The sequence below is a fragment of the Apteryx mantelli genome, chromosome 14 (genome assembly GCF_036417845.1).
Source record: "Apteryx mantelli isolate bAptMan1 chromosome 14, bAptMan1.hap1, whole genome shotgun sequence".
In the NCBI taxonomy this organism is placed as follows: Eukaryota; Metazoa; Chordata; class Aves; order Apterygiformes; family Apterygidae; genus Apteryx; species Apteryx mantelli.
The window spans coordinates 737733-763294 of record NC_089991.1 but is presented as its reverse complement, the minus strand read 5'-3'; the positions used below and the strand labels follow the sequence as shown (position 1 = coordinate 763294).

Here is a 25562-nt window from a genome sequence, read left to right as displayed (position 1 = left end):
GTGAGCGGCGGGCGCCGCCCCGCCCCCGGCGGCGCCCAGCAAGCTGCGTTGCGGGCTGGTGGCGAGTTCCTGTAGTAGGCCGCGGCGGGGGGAGGGGGCCGGTGGCGAGCAACCGCCGCAGGGGCGCGGGCCGGGGCGATGGCGGCCGCGGTGTAGGGCGCGGAGCGGAGCGCGGGGGCGGCGCGGGGCAGCGCAGCGCGGCCACCATGATCATAGAGAACGTGGACGCCCTCAAGTCCTGGCTGGCCAAGTTGCTGGAGCCGATGTGAGTGGGGGGGGGGGGCGGGGGCGGCCCGGCGCGGCGGGTCGGGGCCCTGTGTGAGGGCAGGCGGCGCCGTGGGGGGAGGGGTCGTCCGGGGGGGAGGCCCGGGGTGAGGGGAGGGGTCGTCCGGGGGGGAGGCCCTGTGTGGGGGGAGGGGCGCCGTGGGGGGGGCCTGTGCGAGGGGAGGTGACACTGTGCGGGGAGGGGACATGCTGGGGGGGGGAGGCCCTGTGTAGGGGGAGGGGGCACCCCAGGGGAGGGGACACCCCGCGGGGGGGGGGCCTGTGTGAGGGCAGGTGACACCGTGGGGGGAGGGGACACCTCGGGGAGGGGCCTGTGTGAGGGGAGGGGACATCTGGGGGAGGAGGCCCTGTGGGGGGGGGGAGGCCTCTGCGGGGGGGCCCCCCCCCGGGGGTCCCTGTGTGAGGAGAGGAGGAAGGGTGCTGCTCCCCCCGTGGGCGGCCTGGGGGCCCCTCTGCATGTAGCAGGGGCAGGCAGAGGGGCAGGGTTCCCCATCAGCCCCCCCCGCCCCCGAGCGGGCCGCCTGTGGGGCCGGGGTCTGGGCAGGCTCCGTGGGGCGCTGCCCCGCTGGCGTGGCCCGAGTGAAGGGACAGAGCTGGGAAGTGACAGGGCCCAGGCGTAGAGCCTTGCTGGTGACTCGCTTGGTAGCTGGAGCTCTTAACCCCATGCTCGTTTTTATGGCTAACTTCAGTTTGGGGTATTTGGGTTTAGCGAGGGCCCATGCTCTAAGTATAGCTTTTCTTCCCCAAATCTGCTGAGCCGCCTCGGTCTCTGTGTGAAGTGTGCGTAAGAATCTGTGTTCCCTATGACTGGGGTGCAGAGGGCTTTATGGGCTCTGAAAACAGGGTGCTTAAAGGTCTCATTTCTCACTTGCTTTCAGTGTGACTTTCATCTCCAGCTGGGTAACATTGGTTTGTAGCATAATCCTTAAAACCAAACTGTGAGTGAATTAATAAGAGTAGCTGGAGTAACTGAGTACAAAATTAAGGTGGTTTGCTGGAGAATATGTAGGAATTTTAATTAAGCTTTTGGGAAGGGGGTTGGGAGAATTGTTTCTTGATCTTGAGATTTTTCATGATCAATGGGATGGGGGTGGGGAAACACACACACACAACCTACCTTGCGTGCTGACTTAACATTTGGAGCATAGGTGTAACTAGATACTTCATGAATTTCATCTATAGCGAGGGTCTTCTAAAGGAAGCTAACTTTTGAACAGCTAGCTAGCTTTATAATTATGCTGTGTGCCGTATGAAATTGTAGAACATATATTTGCAATGTATAGTTAATTGGTTCATATTTCTACAAATATTTGCTTATTTTATATTTCAAATACTCTTTGGAGTAGAGCTACTCAATTACATACTGTTAAGTAGCATGCTTCTAAAAATGTTTCAGAATTTAAAATCTGTCATATCCATCAGATTATATTGTTCTTTTCACCTAATTACAAAATATCAAAGTAACAGTGTCTGAAACTGGCTTGATTTCTTATTGCCAATGCATGGAGTAGGAAACATGAAATACTGTTTGAATATCTCATGCAATTTTCAGGCACACATACTTTTTCACAAGAAACACTTAAGCTAAAACTCTGAATTAAACAAAGGCCCTGTCTTAAACCAGTCAAAAAAAAAAAAAAAAAAACTCCCTGAGGTGGGAGGGTGGATTTGGGGGAGGAGAGGGAGAAGCACGTTGTGGTTTTGTTTGTTTTTAGTGAAGTATCCTATGGCAGGCTTTCTTATCTGTGTTTTGTTTTGTTGAAAGAATAGGTCTCTGATCTTCAGTCAAATCCCTCTGAAAGTTTGTCTAGACTGGAGTGTAACTTTTGCTTGTACACCTTCACTGCTAATTCTAATTTGCCTTCTATTTTACTCTCTAGTATCTTTTTGGTATCTGAGCTTAAGTATACAGAGTTGAGTTGGAGGCTAGGGTTCATGACAGAGTCATAAAATTTCCTGGTGGATGCTGACTGTTTGGCATTAAGGAGAGAAAACACAAAATGGTCAAGTTGGAGAAGTGCATGTTCCCATAATGTGATATAAATGCCTAGGATAAATTAATATGAGGAGAAAGGAATGGGACAGGTTAAACTAATAAATATGTTATAAAGTGATGGATCGTGTCCTTTATTTTAAATTGAGGTTTTATAGTCTAGTTGCATTTGGTACTGGCATAGGATATAAGTACAACTTATTTCTTTTTTTGTGAAAGAACTGGTAAAATCTGTAAATATGTGGTTTCTTTGTAGTTAATTGCTATATTTAACATGGCTTTCGTCAGCTGTTGGAAACAAGTAAACAAAATAATTTAGAGTAGAGCTGCTTGATTGGAAGCTTATTGAGGATCTTTATTTTCTTTAACCAGTTGTCATCTGCATGACTTTTTTTTTTTTTTTACTTGAGATTATATTAAGGTCTATCCATTCTTATGCTATTTCTTTGTATTTCCGTAGTTAACATTCTTAAAAATACACAATTCCCTCTTTAAATAATAGTATTCAAAATTCTTTTAATGGTCAGATAGGTTTGGGGTCATACCTACCATCTGATAGCTTGTGTTTGCATCTTTTTCAATGAGTAGTGAAACAAAGAGCTATTGTTTAATTATGCTTTAACACTGTTAATCTAGTTCATAATTTGTGTGTTTTTTCCAGTGGCTGAATAATAGAATCTAAAGCAATATCTAATTTAAAGATTAGTAGTGGAGAATTGTTGAACAGAGTTGGCTATCTTTGGTCCTCATGAAGCTAGATAAGGGCTTAGATAGTGAGTAAAATGAATCTATATTAATAATTACATCCCTTTAGGCACTTTACCAGAGTTAAAGGATTATTGTGCGATCTATAGGCTTGGAAATCATTCTAGGGGAAGAAAAATCCCTAATACATTATGTGTAGTAAATTAAGCTGTACAGAACGTATCTCTGTGCATATTTAAAATGTGCTTTGGGGATATATCTTTCTAAACTGCTTTTCATGGTAATGCTGTTTTAATGAGCATATACAGTGATGTTTCTGCTTTAAAATAATTACGTAGCGAATTTCCTGGTAGTTGCTCTGCTATCCTTATAGAATCATAGTTGGTGGTGGTCACTATGCTTAGAGAAAGTTAAGGAACAATGGCATTTGCTTAAGTGCCTCAGAATAGGATCTTTATATAAAAGAAGAAAGGTAGTTCTTCAGAAGTAAACTTTGGGAATGAACAAAAGAATGAGAGCATTGTCAGGTGTGTGTGTGTGTATGTGGTGGGGGGTGACAATTAGGAGGTCTTGCTGTAATTGAAAAAAATTGTTCCTGGCTCAGTTCCCCCCCAGTGCAGCTGTGTATGGTACTGGATGTCAGAAAAGCATCCAACATGTGTTGCCAGGTTTTCTTCAGTGACTCTTCTGTAACAGTGATACTCCAACATACAGTGTTTTTTTTGTTTTGTTTTGTCATTCTTCAGCAAAATCAAGCTATGTGATTGTGAAGAATAATTCTTTCTCTCAATAGATGTGATGCAGACCCCTCGGCCTTAGCAAACTACGTTGTGGCGTTAGTCAAGAAAGATAAACCAGAGAAAGAGCTGAAGGCTTTCTGTGCTGATCAGCTGGATGTTTTTCTGCAAAAAGGTACTGTGCTATCTACTACTTTATCATTTCAGTGTATTTCATGGGGCGGGAGGAAGGGTTATACACTGTTGTTTCCTTCAAGATGCTTCCTTTTCCAATAAATTTAATATTTCTTACTGAGTGTAAAGGAATAAAGATTTTTAAGACCTTTTTGTCGCAAGATGAAGTGATGAAGTTGTGTTGCTTTTTTTTTTTTCCTCTCCCCCCCCCCCCATCTCCGGTTGCAGATAAGTCCTTTCATAAAATCCTCTCAAACAAAAGCTAACACTTAATTTCATTTTTAAATGTCGGTCGTGCTGCCAGAAGTTTCTCTGGCATGTGTTTGATAACTTTTGAAAACCTGACCTATGTTGGCCTTCCAGGCATCTGGTGAGCTTCTCATTGCAATTCAGTTCAAGTTACAGGTGTTAAGCTCTTGAAATTCTGACCCTCAGTGGGCAAATTATTGTGTATTTGTTTGGGATCTAATGTGAAATTGCTGAATAGTATTATGTGAATGATGTACTGTCTCATTAAAACTGCTCTCTGAAGCTGCCAATTTTAGCTATTGGAATAACTGTAAACTTGTTCCTTGACCTTAAGTTTTGTTCACACTTGCCTCTTAGAAAGTTTCAAAGTTGTGTGTGTGTGTGTGATTGAAGTAAAAGCCTCCGTTTCTGTCTGTGATATACCTGATTAAATTTCTTTGTCTATATAAACAGCCTCAAATTCCACAAATGTAATTCCAGTTCCTTAAATGGATCTAATGTTCATTAGTTTAAGATGCTGATGCTGTAACCAGTCATTCCAGATGGCTTTCTTCAGGGACTTCTCTGGTCAATCCATTCCTAGTGATGGACTTAAATCAAGATGTAATGATGTTCTCTTGTGTTCTGTATCCCCAGAAACTTCAGGTTTTGTAGACAAACTCTTTGAAAGTCTGTACACAAAGAGTTACCTTCCTTCTCTTGAACCAGCAAAAGTAGAAGCAAAGCCTGCAAGTCAGGAGAAAGAAGAAGTCAAGGAGGAGGTAATGTTCATTTTTCTGTCTACCTTCTTCTAATTCTCAAATCGGCCATCCTGTAATGTTTGTGAGGCAAGATGTAAAAGCAGAATTCACTTCGTTGTGACTAGTGATCTTTATTGTTCTCTGTTCGGCTGGTAATGATTTGGAAGGGTTTAAGAGATGGGGAAGAAGCAAAAGCATTCCAAAACTTTTCTTTTCCAATTCTGGATATTCTGCAAGGAATATAAATTATTTTAAATGTTTTCCATAAGACTTAAAATCAGTGAAGTATGGTGGTCTCTATATTTGGGGATAATTACTAAAAAAAATTGTAGCATTCATTCACCCACAGTTCTTATTGACATAATTGAAAACACAGTCAAGTTTGAGAAAAGCAAAGTAGTGTATCCATAATTATCTAAATTTCTTTCTATATTGTATAATTCCTACTGTAATGTGTCTATGATACATTTTTTCTTCTATATTAGTAATTTTCCAGGGGTGAAGAGGTCTCTTCTCTGTGTTTATAGTATCCTATTGTACCAGCTGTGAGAGAAAGAGTTGCAGAAAAATTGCAATAAAAGTAAACATTCTTTCTCTTCGTGTACTCTGATCATGGTTCACAAAGATACTTTAGGCCGAATATGTGATTTAATTGTTATAGGAAAGATCTAGCTAAACTTAGATGAAGTCAAAGAGACTATAAGATGTTCTAGACCCTTTCCCCCACTCTGCAGATGTTTCTCATGCAGTATTAAAGGGAAAAACTGATATTTACTCTTTTTTATAAATAAACTGTAACAAATCTTAAGACAAGTACTCTGGGTATTCAGATTTGTGCTTTTTGTCTGTAAGCGTGAAATAAGATGAACGAAAGATCTTGCTGGAGTTAGTTGTTCTGTCTTCAGTGTTAAGACTGGCTGACAGTAATGAAGGTGATAATTACAGATCAAAATCTGTCAGTCAATCAAAACAAAGCTGTATTATGTTGTATTGTGGAAAGCACACAGAACATGATTCATTAGTTGATTTAAATAAAAGTTACTATATAGTCTTTCCTTTGTGAGGTCCTCTTTTTGTTTTTGAGAATGATATCTAGAACTACGATGACAACTTATTGAAGTAGCTTTGGAAATTCATAATTTGAAACTATTCAAGACTTTCATTTTAATAGTTTTCTGATGAGTTCTCAGAAGAATTATCTTAACTTAGAACAAGCTTTTTGGAATGATCTTCAGTTGACTTAGTGCTCTTAGAAGGGTGTTTTGGTTTGTGGAGAGAAGGCCAGGGAGGATACCTAGCACAGCTTTCTGGGCTCAGGACGTTATGTTGCCATTTGGACAACAGCATCCACAATAAGTAGTTTTGTATTTAGAATATTTTTATTAATATTTAATAATTAAAAATATTTTGTTCTCATGCCAGATGCTAATTGTGCTTTGAACTAAATCTTATTTTCTTAATTAAAAAAAAAAAGTGATGTTCATGCTTAATAGGTAGTTTTCTCTTAAACAGAATTTTCAAGAATCACTTGAGGAAGAGCGAGATGGCAGGAAAAAGAAGTATTCTAGCCCACAGAGAAGCCGTGCAGATTCTAGTGAACAAAGGTTAGTAGTACTCTTGAACCAAGATATTAGTATCTTCTTTGCTATTTGTTTGCAGTGCTTAACTGTGGATTTTTACCTCCTAGGTAATGGTTTCATAAAAATTGTGATATCTTTCCCATTTTTCTATATCTGCTGTGTGTTTCTGTGTTTATCACATATATGAAAACCCTCAAGTAGAAATTGATCTCTGGAAAAAAATGGTACTTCTCAAATGCTAATTCCTAGGGATGTCATCAGTTCCTTTCTTTCCTTTGTGATATAAATGAAAAGAGTTGGATTTGGGTTTTTTCTTTGTGTGGTGGGGTGTTTTGGGGTTTTTTGTTTTTGTTTGACGGGGGCGGGGGGTGAGGATTGCATAGTGTTAACTTCTGTTTTCAAAGTTTGTTCTATTCTGGTTTCCTGTAACTCTTTCTCACCCTTCCGATTCTTAGTCCTCCCCTCTCTGGTTTCTGTGAATGAGTGATTCAACTTTGAGATTATGTATTTTTCTATGTAACTTGGAAGTTCCTTCTCAAATGTGATGTCACTGTCTAAGTTGGATGGGGAGGATGAACAGTGTCTTCACTTACTACAAATTTGTTTTAGAACTTGGTTTCTATCTTCATAAACATGGTTTGTATGTATGTTTTCTAGAACCAGAGAGAAAAAGAGAGATGATGGAAAATGGAGGGACTATGACAGATACTATGACAGGAGTGACTTATACAGAGACAAGTCTGGATGGCGACGAGGCAGGAGTAAAAGTCGTAGTAAAAGCAGAGGGTTAAGTCGAAGTCGTAGCCGCAGTAGGGGTAGAAGCAAAGACCGTGATACAAACAGAAGTGTTGGTGAGTACCCAAGGTGTTACTTTAGGAGAACATCTGATGTCAGTGATGTGTGGTGGCTAGTACAAGTTGCATAGGTTAGCAGGCTCTAGATGTCCTTGAGTCATTTGAGCAAATTTTGAGAACTTTGTGTTGCTGAAATCGTTAATTAAGGTACTATTCTTCAGAGTAGAATAATTAAGGGGATTGTTTTCTTCTTTACTAACCTCTTAATTTATCCACAGGTGTATACCAGTGGATATCTGTAGCTGATACACTTTTGTTCTGTGTTGACAAAGCTGTTGATTTTTTTTCAGATCTGCTATTTTTTTGCAAAGTAGTGTTACTACTTTTTTTCCACTTTGTTACTATGTATTTTTAGAGAAGGTTTCTTTGTAATTGAAGGCTGTTACCATGTGATGCACTGTTCTTCTAGAGCTAATCCCGGAAGCACTGGTGGAAAAAACAGGTTTTTTTGTTTTATTGTGTATTTTTTCCCCTTCATCTCTCTCTTGTTTAAAAGAGAAAATTGTAATATAGGAAGGGATAAGTATCAGAGGAATTAATCTGCATTTTACAAAGAAAATTTTTTGATTTCTGAAGTAAAAAACCCTCTTGCTTTAGATTTAGTACTCGTTCCATTTGTAAGACTAAGTTTCAAGAACAGTTTACTACACAGAATATTTAAGCAAATGTTTATGTTGTTCTGTAGTATCTCTTTTCAGGGCTCTGACACATGGAACAAAACATGAAGGTTTACCCCCCCCCTTTTTTTTTTTTTTAAACAGAGCATAGGGAGAGATCAAAATTCAAGAGTGAGAGAAATGATGTTGAAGGCTCGTATAATCCAGTTTCCTTGTCTCCCAGTAACTCTACTGAACAGTATTCCTCTGCACAATCTATTCCCAGTGCTGTTACTGTAATTGCACCTGCTCACCATCTTGAAAACACAACAGAGAGCTGGTCAAATTATTATAACAATCATAGCACTCCCGGTTCGTTTGGCAGAAACCCTCCACCTAAAAGAAGATGTCGAGATTATGATGGTAATCTTTTTCCTAGTCTTCAGTTTCTTATGTGGTGCCAATTATATTCTATGATTTACTTATTTATCTTTAAATATTCACTAAATGTAGGCACTCAGTCAAAATGCAGTAGCATATGGAGTATTTTGTGTGTAAAAGTGCAGGTATGACCTGTATTTTACTCGGGAAAGAAGTAATCTTGCTGGAAGCTGTTTACTTATAGTCTGACAGTTGCTGGGTAAGAACATACGGAGTTTGTTCACAATTCCATATATGCCTTGGCAAATACTTCAACCACTGGCATGTCTGAAAAAGACTATAGTACATGTGTTTAATGTAAAGCAGGTGGTCCTTCTGCATGCTTTCCCCCCCCCCTTTTATAATTTATGTATGTTTGTATGCCTTTATGGAAGGTTGTTCCAATTTGAATTTTAGTCTGAAACGTTGCCTGATAATGTAATGTTGGATCAGCGGTTGCATGGGTTTTTTTGAGTAAAACTCCAGTAAAAACTAACATGATGTGAATTATTGACAGCATACAATTTTTATATAAAAACATAATTAAATGTCTTGTTTTGCAGAGCGAGGGTTTTGTGTACTTGGCGATCTTTGCCAGTTTGATCATGGAAATGATCCTTTAGTAGTAGATGAAGTTTCCTTGCCAAGTATGATTCCTTTTCCTCCACCACCTCCGGGCCTTCCTCCTCCTCCTGGTATGCTTCTGCCTCCTATGCCAGGTCCAGCTCGCAATATGAGAATGCCAGTTCCCCAGGCTCATCCACAGGCACCACCTCCTGTTGTGCTTCCTGTACCGAGTATGTTAAAATATTGTTCTGCATTATTTTATGTCACAAATGATCCAATGATGGATCTTTCTGGAACAGTTCTATATGTATTCAAAGTAAGGAGTTCCTCAAGTTTCTTTGCTAGTGCTGTGCTATTCAAAATATTACCAAAATAATTCTGAAAAATCACCTCTTAAAATACAATGTATGTTCCTTGTGCTCCAAATTAAATCAGACAAATGCAGGGGGAAAAGATGGGGAAGATCTTTCAGATTATCTGACGGTCTTGCTGTTGTCTGGATTGATCCCAGTCAATTGGATTGATAGTTTTTTCTAATGCAAGAATGTTGAGATCTAATATCCTAAAAGCACTAATAAATTTCCCTGTTCATGGTATATCACATGTGGCTTTTTCGTAGCCAATACTTCATACATCTAAGACCTATTTTAGCTTGGCAATGATCTCTGAGACTGTCTAGCCATTTTGTTATCTTGTTGCATCTTATAATTTAAATTCTTCAAGAAAAAATCTTAGAATATTGGATATGTGGTTGCTCTGTTTCAGTACTCTCTATTCCAGTAGCACAATATATGCTGTGACTGTTAGATGAAATAGCAGCTGCTATGGGCTAAGAAATAATTTTTCTCTTGGATTAACTCTAAGCATTTAGTAGATAAGCTTCTGACGAATATTTTTAGAAAGTAGTGGATGGATTAATTATGAAACATTCTTATTGGGGAATGTAGCTGTTGTTTGTTTGTTCTGTCAAAAACAAAGGTGCTTCTGGTGAAACTACACATGGCTATAATCAATTCTGTGAAGGGCACCAGTGTATTATATCTGCCCTCACATGATTAATTTTATACCTGCATTTCTTTCCTTGAATTACTCTTACCACAAATTCTAGTAGCAAAAGCTTAAAGTGACTGAGATGGTAAATAATCCTTACTGTATCTAAAAGAAGCTTTTCTAATTATCAGAAAAGCTTCCTTGAAACTTTGCCTGAGCATTTTTGTGGGTAGTGAGCTGGCTTGCTATTAAGCAAACCAGTAGCGCTTTCCAATTGCAGTTATGTCTTAATAGGTTGCATGGTATAACTCATTGTCCTGTTTTGACCATATAATAACTAGGAGTGTATGCATCATATACGGTGCAAACAAAGCAAAAATAGCTGGACAGACTTGTGGAGGACTTTTGCCCTGTAGTTCTTGTTTTAGAACTAGAATCTAAATGTTGCTAGTATGATCTCTTGCTCTGAGCAAGTCTCAATTTCCTCCTCCCCCCCCCCCCCCCACCGCCCATGGCAGAGCTGAGGGAGGAGCTGCTTTAGCTAATGCAAGCTGTAACAATAATAAGCCTCTGGGGAAGAAAATATATTTTTACGGCTTAAAGCTTTGTCCTTTGTTTAATGCAAAGGTCTTGTAATCAGAGTAACATACTTGAGTGGATATTTTCATCTACAGGAAACTTATTTTGACTGTAGTGAGAGTATAAAAACTTCCAATCTTGGCCTTGCTCAAAGCAAGGCATAAAGAAATTGCACTGAATTGTTTGCATGTTTATCTGTGGAGTTATAAGTCTTAGTGATCTATTCTGTGGTGTCATTGTAGGACCACCTCTAACACAGTCAAGTTTGATAAATAATCGTGACCAGCCTGGGACAAGTGCAGTGCCCAGTCTTGCACCCGTAGGAGCAAGACTACCTCCTCCTTTACCCCAGAACCTACTGTATACAGTATCAGAACGTAAGCAAATATCTTTTTTAAAAAATCTTCTTGAGATAAAAGTTAAACTTTTCTGTTGATGTATGATTAGAAATGATTTCCTTTATCTTCCTCAACTATGTACAAATCTAAAAAGAAGTCTGATGGCTTTCCTTGTGGTCAGTGCACCATCTGCTGTTGCTGTGTAAAATGCAGTAGCATTCTGTCACTGTCTGAGGAAACATCACTTATGGAGAGATTCATTTCTCTTTTGTATGCTCAAAACAATACGCTCAAAGCAATATGACTGTAAGTTAAGGAAAAAATCCCTTCATCTTGAAGTTATTTAGCAGAGCATCAGTAGGCAAGTGATGTATCTGCAAATCTAATTGTTACTTAACTCAGTCTTTTCTCCTTGGCTACTACTTCAGATGAGGGTGAGGGGGGAAATTTCTTCTTAGCTTTATGTCAAAATAGTCTCTACGTTCTTCATATATATTAGTACTTTCTATTTCCTTTTTTTTTCCAGAATTGACTTATTCTAGCTTTCTAACTAAAATAATATTAATGGCTTTCAGTAGACATGTCATCTTTCTTACAGAGCTCAAATTTCATACAAGTAATATTTTATGAAGGGAATAACAAAATACCTAGAGAACCCTAAATGGTTCAATTTAAATCCAACAAAGCTTTATATTTCTTTTGATAATGAAAGGAGTAATGGCATTTCCATGTTTTACATGAGCAGAATAAGATGATTTGATCTTAATTTTTTTTTAATACTCCTGTCTGGTATTTTGGTGTGTTTTTTTGTTTTTTACATAAACACTTTACACTTTATTCAAAGGTGGTCTTTAGTTTATGATGCATGTCACTTTCTTTGTGACTTGCATGCTTTTCAGAACTTCAGTCACTCAATATCTTGTTAGAATCTTTGTTCAATTGTCTCCATACACTATCAGGACATGTTATCTGATTCTTTCAACTTCAGAACTACTTTTAGCAGTGATTCTGTCTGCCTTAACTCACAGGGTGTCATTGACCTCAATGACACTACATAATTCTGTTCTCCAAAACCACTCTGGAGTTTTCATGTCATATTCTTATGCGGTTTCAGTAACAATTGCTGATTGCCCTCTTGCAATCATATGCAAAATCTTGGAGGAGGAACCTCATGCAAGGCTAATGGAAATTCTTGGCAGAAACTGAAACTAAAATGCAAGATAAAACATCAGTATTGCAGTTCTGAGGGATCTATTTTTAATTGTAGAGAGTTTTCATTGCTGCTTTGGAATAACAAAGCTGACATTTAGAATGCTTCAAGTCTGCAGAGCCACCCTGTATAGGCGTCCGTTGATATTCCAGGATGTATGTATTGTGCTTCTGTGAAGGCTTTTCATAGGTTTTATTTGTTTTAGTTCTTGTATTGCTTTTCCTTTTTATGCTTGGAAGAATGAGTCATCCTTGATTTGGCCCTTGGGCTGGAGAAACAATGAGTCAATTCTGTCACCTTGTGTTCTCACATCATTACCTCTTTTGATTAAAATAGTCATTAGTACCTTACTAGAGCTAGGCACCTAGTCTCACTCTTAGATGTATTAAGAGAATTTAATAGGTAAGTATTGGTCAAATTATCTGATTTCTCAGTTTGCTTTGGAATTATTTAAGCACTTTCTTCCCAAAAAGTCCTTCTCTGTAAGAAGCTAGACTGTTGGGCAACAAAGACTGAAGATTTCTTTGCATCTTAGGCCCTAAAGAATAGATGCTCAAACTAAATCTTTTGTTGTGCCCCTTGAAGCACTGTCAGGTGTAGTGAAGATTGTCATACAGACACCTCATTCATTTTTCAGGCAGTTCATCAGCAATACTCCATTATTGTAACCTGTGCACTTTTGACAAAGAGTAAAAACTAGATTAAAAGAGGGTATGTCCAAATAGACTCGAGCATGAAGTTCAGTCCAGGGTTTTAAATGGCTGCACACATCGGCTGTACAACCTCTTTTCTCTTCTCTTCATCCAAAACAACTTCTGGTTCTTGGACATCCATGTATTTCCCTAAAGGAAAATTAACCTAGAGTCTTAAAATCATTTGAAAAAATCCTTTCATTTCTCTCCTTTTTTTATAGATACATATGAGCCAGATGGCTATAACCCTGAAGCTCCTAGTATTACCAGTGCTGGTAGATCTCAATATCGACAGTTCTTTACAAGAGCACAAACGCAGCGTCCAAATCTAATTGGCCTAACATCTGGGGAGATGGATACAAATCCGAGAGGTAGGAAGGGTTTCTAGTCACTGCTGTTGCTATTTTTGTCCAAGACCGTCAACACTTATTTTTCCCTTTTCCAGGCTGAAAGCAAGTTTTTTTCTCACTGATCTAATACTTCAAAGCAATTTTCAGACATCTCTACTTTTTAAAAAAATGGTAACATGACTATATAAAACTCAAAGCAGCCTTACTGATTAAAAACAACGACTTGCCTGGGAATACTACAGGGGTTTTTGTTTTTTTGGTTTGGTTTGGCTTTTTCTCTTAACCTATCAAGGCACTTTCTGGGTGCTGGGTACCTCAGGAAAAACGAAGTGGTGCAAAAAGATGGCCTTAAGCAGTGTGGTCTGAAGACTGCTTTAATTTGCTACAGGTATATTTAGGAGTTGGGATACAGAGGTGATGATCCACAGCACTTGCCTCAGCTGTTGTGATGGCAGTGATGAGGGAAATTATCATGGCAGGTGTTTGTACTTGATGGTCTGACTTTTTGTCAGCCAGATGTTATCTTAAAATGACTATTGCAGATAGAATTCTAATTTTCCTAGCCCATGGAAATCTTAATCTGCCTTTAAGTAAGTCTGGATCATTAACTGGATGAAAGTGTATGTAGTTTCTTAATGGCTACATGTATAAAATGTCTTTTAGGAGTCAGAACAAGTTAAGGCTTTTTAAAGAGATTTTTGTTCTGTTAGCATAGCTTTCTTTCTCCCTCCTGCCTTCCCCCACCATCCTTAAGGGAAAACTTGTTAAAATTCAGTGTTTTCTATTACACTCCAGTATTTCTTACTTAGCAGATAAGAAAGATTTTTTTTTTCAACATTTCCTTCCAGTGGCTCATCCTATATAGAACATAGTTAAATATTATTGCAGAAATTGTTATTGCTGTTTTCATCTTAATGAGTTGTAACATCATAAAGGCAGGGCTGGGGCTTTATCACTGGCCCTCAGATTCTCTCTAAGAACCCATTCCAGTTATAAGGCTAGGGTGAGGGTTTGGTGAGGGCACTTCAGACAACTTGTTTCGCTGTCTTTGTCTATGGTGTGAAAGGTTTATTCTAAAATCATCCTCCGAAGTAAGACTGAAGCTATTTCCCTGTTAATACCTAGTCTTTGTTCTCATTGTGTAATCAGCAGAGCTCTAGTATATATAAAAGCCACAGAAAACTGATTTACAACTCAGACTTCTTTTTAGGAGTTGGATATTTGGCATACACAGGAGACTACCAGCAATAGCATCATTTTAAACAGGTTATAAATAAATACTTGGCAAATTGTGATCTGGTGCTTCAGCTTTATAACTGTAGAAGATCATTCAAGCTTTAAGTGACAAATCTAATGTCTCTGAGAATATAACGTCATGCCATGGCTGTGCTTAGTTAACAGCTTGCTGTTGTTGAAAACCAGATAGAGGGATAGAAAGGGGATAGCTGTGGGAGGAAGAGGGTCTTGCCTTTCATTTTCAAGTGGTAATACAGGGAAAAGTGAGTTGTGTATTCAGCTTGAGCCATATTGTGGAACTCTAACCTGAAGTCTGGGATACTTGTTTTCTTTTTCTTTTTTGTCTGCAAAATCTGAAATTTCTGTACCTGAAAGATGAAGTTTTAGCTTAGTTTCATCAAGTTGATATTAAACTTAAAGGTCAAAATCTGTTCCCTAATGGGTAGACTAATGCTTGCTGTCCACAAATGGATTAGTTAGACTACAGGTGATCTCTGAAGCAATTTCATGAACAAAACTGACCAACTTGGTAACACCTTCCTTTTTTTTTTTTTTTTTTTTTTTTAAACTTGATTCTATTTTGCTGTTTAAATGGAAGCTTTTTGGATGTCTCCATTGAGGTATGGTAAATAATATGGGCCTCTTTTCTTTCCTCTAGCTGCCAATATTATCATCCAGACTGAACCTCCCATTCCCATTACAAATAATAGCAGCAATGTAACTAGAGTTGTGCTTGAACCAGACAGCAGGAAAAGATCTCCAAGTAGTATGGAATGTCCACCATTAAAGAAACCGTGGATGGGAAAGTAAGAATTAAAAGCTGCATTTGACTAATAGGAATGTATTTTATTGTTGTTCATTCTGTGAATATAGCTATTCACTAATCCATGTTACCTGAGCTGGCTGGGTCAGCCAATCTGTGTCCAAATAATTGGAGCATAAATTTGGGGGGTTTCTCTCTTTTTTGTGTTAATCTCTAGAGTTTATTCTTTTTTATGAGAAAATAAGTGTGTGTAACAACTGCTGACTTGGATGTACTTATGTCTCTCTGAATTACCATCTTGCTCTCATTTTTTTTCTAGGCAAGCCAATAACAACCAGAATAAACCAGGATTTTTGAAGAAGAATCAATATACTAACACAAAATTAGAAGTTCGAAAAATTCCACCAGAATTGAACAACATTACACAGCTCAATGAACATTTCAGTAAATTTGGAACTATTGTAAACATTCAGGTAAAAAACAAAGTTCAGTTTTGTGTCTATATGTGGGTTTTTATTTCCCTTGAAGCCTTAAATATTGTCTTAGCTAACCTATGTTGCTTGAGAAATTTTTAGCAGAGGCTAACTGGGAGAGTAGGTAACCAAATCAAAAGAAATCTTTCCTTGGTTCACTCTGCATTATCATCTTCATTCTGTAAAAGCATATGTTAGCTTCTGCCTTCACGAGTTCTTATTAAACTTGAAAGGCTTGCAGGGTTAACAATACATCTAAAACATGTCAGATCTCTGAACAGCTTGGTGTGTGGGGGTTGGTTTTTTTTGTTGTTGTTTTTGTTTTTAAGAGATCTAACAATTTGTCTTGTATTATGATCCTACAGTATTTCTTAATCAGGATTTTGTCAAAGATGCTACAAGAGAGTCTTTATGCATCAGCTTACTACCACTTTGCATCATAGAAGTGGTTCCAGTTTAGTGATGCACCTTGCATTATAAAAAGTAGAAAAGCACTATATAAGCAGAACATGGGTAGTTACACAGTTAAAATAGTACTTAATTTCCAATTATTTGTTAGAGGAATGAGTGGCCTCTTAAGTCCTTGGTTAGGGGTCTGAATAAGATGGGCATCTGTGAAACCTCCCTATTCCTTGAGCTGGCAATTTTATGTCTTAGCACAAATGATACTGTGTTTAAACATGATACCTCAATCACACTGTACTAGGAAGTCTAAGATATGTTTTTATTTCCGTGATGATTAATTTTAGAGAAGAGTAGTTTTATTCATGACAATTAGATAATGCTTCTTTGAGAATGTGGTGAACCTTTGCATTGTATATCCTTAGCCTTTTACTGCATGCAGACTTTGCTGTAATTTTATGTAACGCTTGTCAAAATGTACTTGACTTAACATAAAGCTGACACATTCTGCATTATTAAAGTTGTTAATAGCATTGAATATCTAATTCCTTCTGATGGTGGATTATTTGTAGGTTGGTTTGCTACAGGTCTTTCTTGAGAAATAATGTATTACAATGAACTTGTGTTCTAGGTTGCTTTCCAGAATGATCCTGAAGCTGCTTTAATTCAGTACTTAACTAACGATGAGGCTAGGAAGGCGATTTCCAGCACAGAGGCAGTTTTGAACAACCGGTTTATAAGGGTGCTGTGGCACAGAGAAAATGAACAGCAGCCCCCATTGCTGCAGCAACAACAGCAGCAGCCGCCCTCACAGTCTCTTCATCACCAACTTCACCTTCAGCAACAAGCCCTGACTGCAACTCCAGCTGTAACAATGCATAGCAATATGTCAAAGGTATTGTGCTGTCATTCCCAGTGTGATGACTTTCTTCTTCAAAGTAGTGAAAGAACATAGAAGGTTATCGGTGTTTGAGTGACTACTCCTTTTAAAATGCAGAGTATACAATCTTTTCCTTTTTAATATCAATTGATACACAGGTGATGAATAAACCGATGTCGTCTGGTGCCTATGTCCTTAATAAAGTCCCAGTGAAACGTCGCCTTGGAGCACCAGGTGGAAACCAGCCTGACTTAAGCCAGGCTGGGGCTGTAGTAGAGGATTCTCAGGTATGTGTGTAAAAGCTAACCATCTTCATACTTTTACTTAAAGCTTTGACCTGTTGGCTAAAGGAGGTAACTAGTAAACAGCACTTGCAAATCCTGTCTCCAGTTGGTTCTGTTTATTTTCATTAATGTCCTTTGTGACTGTGGTTGGTCACTTCCTGGTTTCGTCAGCTGCTTAAATAAAATAGGGATGATGACTTCAGAAACAATTTATCACTGTTTTAAACAGCATAATTTGGAGGGGATGTGGAGGGGGCAGTGCTCCCTTGTAAACAAATTTGACAGCTTATATGTGATGTCAGCTCTCAATCTCGTTGATTTTCCCAGTAGTGATTTTTGGAGCTTATTCTGTGCTTTAACAATAGTACTGGTAGCTTATAAAATACTTCTGCATAGAGTTCAAGCTGATTAGTTTGATTTGCACTGATACCATGGTGTGGCATGCATTTTAACAACAAAAAAAGTATTCCCTTGTGAGAAAGGAAGCATGTAGTTGGAAGAGTTTTAACTGTTACCACCTTTTTCTGATCAAATATTTCAAAAAGAAATGCGTGATGTTAAACTGTGACTACCAAGCTGAATAGAATGCAGATGCAAAAGATCAGCTTCAGCAGTACTTCTAGTGGATATCAGGATACAGGGAGAGTTTTGGATGAAGGGGGAAAAAAACATCTCTTGCAGAAAGCCTTTTTAACAAGTGCTTAAGCTTATTGCTTCCAAGCAATTTGACTGCCAGACTGATGCTTTATACACATGTTCTAATTCTTTCCCCCACCCATCATACAAATCTGGAAGTATGTGTTTGTGTTTAACTGAATACATTACTCTAAAAGTTGGTGGTGGTATATTGCGTTCATTTTAAGCTGTTATGTTTTTTGTTTTTACTATTTCAGTCATTTCCTACTTCTACAAGTCACTCAAAAATGGTTTACAGTTCTTCAAACTTAAAAACATCCATGAAGCCTGGTGCAGGGTCTAAACCTCATGATGTGCAAGAAGCTCTTAAAAAAAAGCAGGTACTTTGCTATATGTTGTTTGACCAACAGTGTAGCAGTCAAAGTACTTTATAAAGAAAGGACTGATAGGCAACTTGAACCTCAAATATTCCTGTGTAGCTTTCTACACTTGGTCAGCATAGTTTTTATCATAGTTATGGGGCTGTCTTGCAAAGGCATTTAGGCATTTCTGATTTTAATCTCTGCAGGTATGAGACACTTATGAGAATGCAGGATACGTTTCTTCAAGGGGTGTCTGAAGGGGGCAAAAATTTAGTAGAGTATATCACAGCAGGAAGTTGGTAACTTTTCATTTTTTCCCATATCAAATCTAATTTATGCTTGTGCAGTTTGCAGTCTAGTTATTACCATTATGGCCTTCATTTCTATAGCTTGAAGAGGAAAATATAGCATATATACACACATGCAATGCTAGTCTGCTTTTTACTGACCTGTCATGTCTGTATTAAGGAAATAGTGACAAAAAAGTAGTCTGCCTACTGCAGTACTGCCTCTCTCCAACTTCTGCATGGTGCAAACTGATGTTGTTTTAAATCTTAGTGGAGTATAATATAATCAAATGTGTACTTTTTAATTATGAAAGTAATGTTTGCTGTTTGAATGAATTTTCTCCTCGTATAGGAGGCAATGAAACTCCAACAAGACATGAGGAAAAAGAAGCAGGAGATGTTAGAGAAACAAATAGAATGCCAGAAGGTAGGTCTGGAATGTGTTCTAGTATATACATCCCAATTTTGGTAGAGATCTGCCTGTTCAGTGATGTTTTTGCTGAAATTTTATTTCCACTCTTTTTCTAATACACAGATGTTGATATCCAAGCTGGAGAAAAATAAAACCATGAAACCAGAGGAGAGAGCAGAAATAATGAAGACCTTAAAAGAACTAGCAGGAAAAATATCTCAATTAAAGGATGAATTAAAAACTTCATCTGCATCCTCTACCCCATCAAAATTAAAGTCCAAGACAGAGGTATTTATTGTGCAAGACCCTAGCCTGTCTGGTTTCTTTAGCTATTTCTAATGTTATGTCCTAAAAATGCAGCAACATCAGATCAAAATACTCCCAAGCAGTATTGTGAGTTTGTTGAGAGTGATACCTATGGATAAGTAAGCTATGATTTTAAGGAACTCGGGTGACCTAACTTTGCATCTAGATCATTCAGGTTCCTGTCACAGCTCTAAAGCGGAGCAATCTGGGTCCTTCAAGTTAGAGCTGGGTTTGTTTTTGTTTTGTTTCTGGCAAGGAGGGACTTTTTTTTTTTTTTTTTAAAGCATGAACAACTGAATTTAGGGAAAAGTATGAGTATGATATGGTGATCTAACTGTATAATTTGCACAAGTTTATTGCTGAAGAAGTGGAATAAAACATTAAAAGCATACATTAATGTTCTGCTTTTCCCCTCCATTTTCTATCTCTACACTTTTTTCTTTAAGGCACAAAAGGAACTTTTAGATGCAGAACTGGACTTTCATAAAAGACTCTCTTCTGGAGAAGACACAACTGAATTGCGAAAAAAGCTAAATCAGTTACAAGTAGAGGTGAATTTGAGTGGATTGATGCTTTTGTTATATTTATGCTGTGGTGGTGGTGGTGTTTTAAATCCTTTTAAACAGAGGATAGATTTATAAGTCATTTGACTTCTTTTAAACAGGCTGCCCGTTTAGGCATCTTGCCTGTTGGTCGAGGAAAGGCAATGCCTGTCCAAGGAAGAGGACGAGGACGGGGTCGTGGTGGGAGGGGAAGAGGCATGTTGAATCATATGGTGGTGGATCATCGTCCCAAAGCACTAACAGTTGGAGGCTTCATTGAAGAGGAAAAAGATGAATTATTACAGCACTTCTCTGTAAGTATGAGATCATATTAAAAAGAGAATTTTGGCTGCACTATAGATTAAGTAGGTAGCCGATACTGTGGATTGTGCTTACTTGCAAAGAGAGGCATGCTAAGAACTTCATAAATAAATGTTTTTCCTTTCCGAAATATTGAGGCTACAAGTCTCTATATTCTGTTAGTGCAAACAAATCAGATGATCTTATCCTGAATTCATGGAACAGGCTATGGATACGCAGTTTCAAGAGCTGTCAAGGGTGTCAATTTGTCTTTTACAGCTGCTTTACAGTAGCTGCTCAATGCATTTTTTTTAAATATATAACATATTAAAACATCTGAAGGATGAAAAATACCTATCAGCCTCTTTGTGTTTACAAATTATTGTCCCTAGTAGGCATTCATAGCCATTTATCTCATTTCTCTTGAGCTCAAGAAGCAAAGCAGAGCTTTGCAAAACAGGACATCAGCTTTCAAAAAAGATATATTTGTTTACAAACTCATGTTACAGCATTCAAATAGCCCGCTGGTGTGCAGACTGTTGATGGATGTGTTAGCATCATAACTGAGTTAATAAAGGAAAACATGATTTTAGATTTCCCTCAGTTACACTTTCTGGTGAAATATTTTCATTTGCACAGCTAGTTAGCTTTTCAAGGAGATCATAAAATTCCTTGTAAATAGACACAACATGAGATCTAACCTTGACCAAATTAGTTTGTGGTATTTCTGGATACTCTTTGCAAAGCAAGTGACTGAGCTGGCAAAACTAGTTTTGTAGAATTTTTCTTGTTAGATCTGGTTACAGAAAGGCAGTACAGCTCTAAAGAGAACGGGTAATTTGAAAGCTTGCTTAGGTTCATTTTGAGTGGAAACACAGAACTTCAGTTCTTCACGCAGTAGGGCAAGCTTTGCACCTTTTTTGTCCAGAAAAACGGGTACATATGCTGCATTTTTGCTAGATGATGCAGCTGAGATTTCTTTGGTCTCTTCTCTGTCCAAAAAAAATAAGGTTTCAATGGGGCTGTGGTACAGTACACTGCCTCTGATGGTCATATTTCTGGAGGAGAGTATTATAGCTATTTCTAATGATTTTTCTCTCAGAAATTTGGAGATATTGAAGACCTTCAAGAAGAGGATTCCCCACTAAGTGTTGTTCTAACTTTTAAATCTCGCTCAGAAGCTGAGAATGTAAGTATAATAATGACTTTTTTATGGTTCTAAAATAAGAATACTGTAATTATTTGTGACTGTCTTTTCAAATTTAGCAGGCTTTGAGCCAACCAGTTTAAACTAGATAGTGTGGGTGTTTGTTGTTATTACATATAATGTAACTAAAGGAGGAAAATATTTCCCGTTTGACTAGAGGACTTTTTCTGATAAAGGCTCAATATAATGATCAATTTAGAGCTCTGCTAATCTTTTCAGATTGCTGGTAGATGAGAGTTATTTAATAGATTCAGGTTTGTGTGAAGTTGCTCTCAGAACGACTGAAGTTGGATGCTTGTGATGTGTTTGAGATATTCAAATATGCACAACTACAGTGATTGATTGTTGGGTCTAGCACATTTTTGGTGGCCTTAAAAATACTTTACTTAATTCTCTTTTGAAAATATGTTCATTTAAAATACAATCTAGGCTGCTAACCAAGGATCCCGGTTCAAAGACCGAAGGCTACAGATATCGTGGCACAAACCTAAGGTACCCTCTGTGTCCACAGAAATTGAGGAAGAGGAGTCTAAAGAAGAGGTATGAAAATATGTTAATAAACTACTCACTCTTAGCAATTTAGTAGCTAAGAGCTTTTTGGGGGATGCATTTTTCTGTTTACTGAAGAAATTTATGAAAGGTATTTTTCTACAAGCTAGAAACTTAACTATTTTTGAATAGTCAGGTACACTTTCCATATTTAAAAAAGACAGGGAAAAAAAAGTGTCCCACCCCTGAAAATTTAGTTGTGTAAACGACTGGAAAATAAACCTCACAATCTCTGTGTGCAGGCTGCTAAGCTTTTGTTTTGCAATATTGATGCTCCAGTGATGCTCCAATGTAGGATAAGTTATGTATTCTCTTTACTATATGAGTGCTTTAAGACAGAGAGGTATTTCTACCTAGCTGCTTTTTAACAGAAAGCTGTTGTTTTGTAGAACTTGAGTGGTTCTTAATTCTTGCTTCCTTTGAAGTTTGGCTTTCATTCCCCCTCTTGATGTGTGAGACGACTACTCTTTACTTGAAAACTTGTTGAATGTAATTTTGTGCATTTCAGTGAAGCTTACTGAAAACAAGAACTTGCTATAAAATACAACTGCTGCTCTGTTGCCTGACAGGTTTCCTGGGAAACAGAGAACTACTTTAAAACCATGTTTTTTCTTCATCTAGGAAACTGAAACCTCAGATTTATTTTTGCACGAAGATGATGATGATGATGATGAAGATGAGGATGAATCCCGTTCTTGGAGAAGATGAAACCTGATGTTGGAAATGTATAATTTTAGGAATATAGTTCAAGCTACATCTTTTAAACATTTATTTAAGAAAGTTGATGAGCCAAAAAAGCTTTACTTTCTTTTCAAACCACAGGATTTAAAGTGAGCAAAGTTTGTTATAGAAACATTTCAGATATAGAGCTGTGATACTAAGTTAGCCAAAGGCCCAGTAACTTTTTACAGAATTATCAAGCTCACTGGGGGTGATGATTTTTCTATTTAAGAAGGATAAAAAGAGAAAGAGAAAACAAAATAGTATTTTCTTGTCCTCTTGTCCTCTTTTTGTGTCGCCTGTATTGTTTTGGGTTTTTTATAATGTGATTAATTTGTTAGTTTATAATTGAAAAGATGTTACAGATTTTATTTAGCAATATTATAGGGTTGGGGGAAAGACACAAATTTCCATTAAATGTTATAAAAGAAAAAATTGCCTCATTTACTAATTGAAGAACAGTAGCATTTTATTTCATATGTAATCACTTATTGTAGAAAGTACTTGTGGCTAAGTTCACAAATCATTTATTTTGCGATGTTTGAAGGCCACACAATTTCTATGTTCTACTGCTTTTTGTGAGAGGAGTTGGAAAAACTAATTTAACTGGGTATTAATATAATCCAGCTATAGTTCACTCTTTCTTCAAATCCTGCTTCACAAAAAACATCAGCAAGGAACAGATTTGAGTAAATTTTCACTCACTATTGATTTTTCTCTTGTTTCAGTGCAAGGTTTAAAATTAGAGCTAGGCTGTTCACTTATTGCATTTCGGTATTAGTGAACACAAATGTAATGAGTTTCATACTCCCTCAAAGAATTGAATTGGCATGCATGCGTGCGTGTACACGCACACGCGCGCGCACACACACACACACACACACACACACCATTAGCTCTTCCTCCTCTCCCTTTAACCAAGCTTTTTATACTTTTATTTTCAGGCTAAATCCGTGAAGTGTTCAGAGCAAGTTGTTTTTTAGCCAACAGAATGTCAGTGTCCTACTCAAAGACTTGCATTAAACCAGCACTTCAAGTGATGAGTCTTCAGAGTAGTGTTCAGACTTGTTTTTCGAAGATTATTCATTTATCTTCAAGTATAATTTTGTTTAGACATATTTAAGGTGAACCTTGGTACCACTTTAAAACACACACACCAACCAACCAACCAAAAATGGTGTGTATTGTGATAGAAATGCGGATAACAAGTTTAGATACTAGAGCCATATATCTTAACTGTTGCATGGCTCTTACAGCTCATGTATAGAGGTGTTATATAGTAAGCATTTCCTCAACTCTGTGCATTTGTACCGTACAGTTTTCAGTACATTTTTATGTATGTTTCTATACAAAATAAACTGAATGACGGTGCAAAAATGCTGTCCTCTTTTGAATAATTAGTTTATCAGGATATTTGCCAGGTAGTTCCTGACTGAATATAAATATACATCAAGACCTTTAAGTTAGAATGGCTCTGAACTTAGCCAGTAAAATGAAGTTGAGCATGTCTTTGGGTTAACAGTTCCCCTAACTTTATACACCACCACAGCCAATGGATAATAAAAAGCCAAAACAGTGTAATTTTGCATTTCCTTGTTAGTGGAAGGGAATATGTCTTTCAGTATTCGTTCTCTTCACGTTAAAACCTCACCTCTCTATGTAATTAGGACTTTCTTGCTAATGTTGAGGCTAAATTACATATATGAAGAAATGAGGGAAAAACAATCCTACATACTTAGAATGTCTTGCTTTTCTCCCATCATCTCTAATGTTTTTCTTAATGTCTGTGGCTCAGTCAGTGTAAATTTTGAAAAATCTATTGCAGCAAACATTTGAGTCCTGACAGTTTAAAAAAAAAAAAAGAGGGAACAAAGGATTTATATATTTTTTTGTACAGAGGTTTTTCTTAAACTGTATAATTTTGTAAATATTTTCCTTTTTGTGTACTAAAACTACCAGCGTATAGATTTCAATAAGAATTGTTGTATTTTTGTATTTGGAAACTGAAGATTACAGTGAATGAATGAAGCTGTAAGGAAAAATTGCGGTAGCATTTGACACACTTAGACTGGGATTCCTTTTCATATGGTTTTAGCTCTAAAATGACACTTGATTGGCATACTGTCTTCAGGGACACTTTTGCCCTTGCTCAAACGTGCTGGCTTTTCAAGTTGGGTGAGATAGGAGGGAAGCATGTGCAGTAGCTTTATTTAATGAATTTTGGAGAGCTTCATATGTGTTGGTTTTTTTCTTTAGCGTACACATTGGCAGGCTTACATAAATCCTCAAGTGACATCCCAAACATGATTTCTAAACGCTGAGGCACAAAAATGAGTTGTGCCTCTGAACTTAGCTTGTGTATTGAAAGCATGCTATTATATTATTGGGAATTTAAGTCATGGGCAGTATCGTAGTAACTGACTTCTGGTGTGTAAGGAGTAGGAAAGCTGCTTGAAAGTGACCTTCATTTTGCCAAAGCTTATGGATCTCCCTGTATTTTAGGGTGTACTAGGCTATATTAAACTGTTTATTTTTTAATAGGTACCATGACAGTACAGCTTATTTTTTATGGTAACATTTTATTGTGAAATTAGTATGTACTTTCAGAGTTAATTAGACAAAATTTATAATCGCCAGTGTAACTTATATACACAAGCCAGTATATTTACAGGATATGTAAAATAAGATGTTACCAGTTTAAACTTAGTTTATGAACATTGAAAGAGTATGTGATAAAAAGGGAACGTAATTGTGATGAAGAGTTATCCTTCGTCTCTTTTTCATTGTTGAATTAAGCTAAGCAAAAAAACAAAACAAAAAACCCAAGAGTTGAAAAGATACATCTGAAAACACTTGCCTGCTTATGGTGAAAACATGACAACTTTTTTTTTTTTTAAACAAAATCATGTGAAAAGGAATAAAGTTCCTCTTGGTGTATAGTAAACTTGTACTATAGTTTTTACAAAATTGTGAACTTGTGTAATAGTATAATAGGAGATATTGTTGAATTTCTAACTGTTTATACATTTAAATTCATATATGTAATGTTTGTTTTATTGATTACGATCTGAATTTCTAAGATGCATGTTGACTTTTTGCAATAAAGATATACTATGGAATGGTTCAAGATTTAGAGAATACAAA

The 25562-nt window shown here is 37.5% G+C and overlaps 1 protein-coding gene across 3 annotated transcripts; it reads left to right on the top strand.

Annotated features, from left to right (window-relative positions):
• Nucleotides 1-176: 176 nt before the first annotated feature.
• RBM27 (RNA binding motif protein 27) lies at nt 177-25311 on the top strand. 3 transcript variants are annotated; one of them, XM_067304556.1, is made up of 21 exons: nt 177-265; nt 3777-3895; nt 4780-4904; nt 6396-6487; nt 7121-7314; nt 8079-8336; nt 8897-9130; nt 10712-10846; nt 12931-13080; nt 14954-15101; nt 15378-15531; nt 16565-16828; nt 16972-17100; nt 17991-18113; nt 18735-18809; nt 18918-19082; nt 19547-19651; nt 19765-19956; nt 21045-21131; nt 21579-21689; nt 22320-25311. In XM_067304556.1, exons 1-21 carry the CDS (start codon nt 207-209, stop codon nt 22404-22406), a joined length of 3006 nt encoding a protein of 1001 aa, XP_067160657.1. In that variant the 5' UTR covers nt 177-206; the 3' UTR covers nt 22407-25311. The 3 variants fall into 3 exon arrangements, with proteins under 3 accessions (XP_067160657.1, XP_067160658.1, XP_067160659.1); XM_067304557.1 differs by lacking the exon at nt 12931-13080; XM_067304558.1 differs by lacking the exons at nt 10712-10846; nt 12931-13080.
• The last annotated feature ends 251 nt before the right edge of the window (nt 25312-25562 follow it).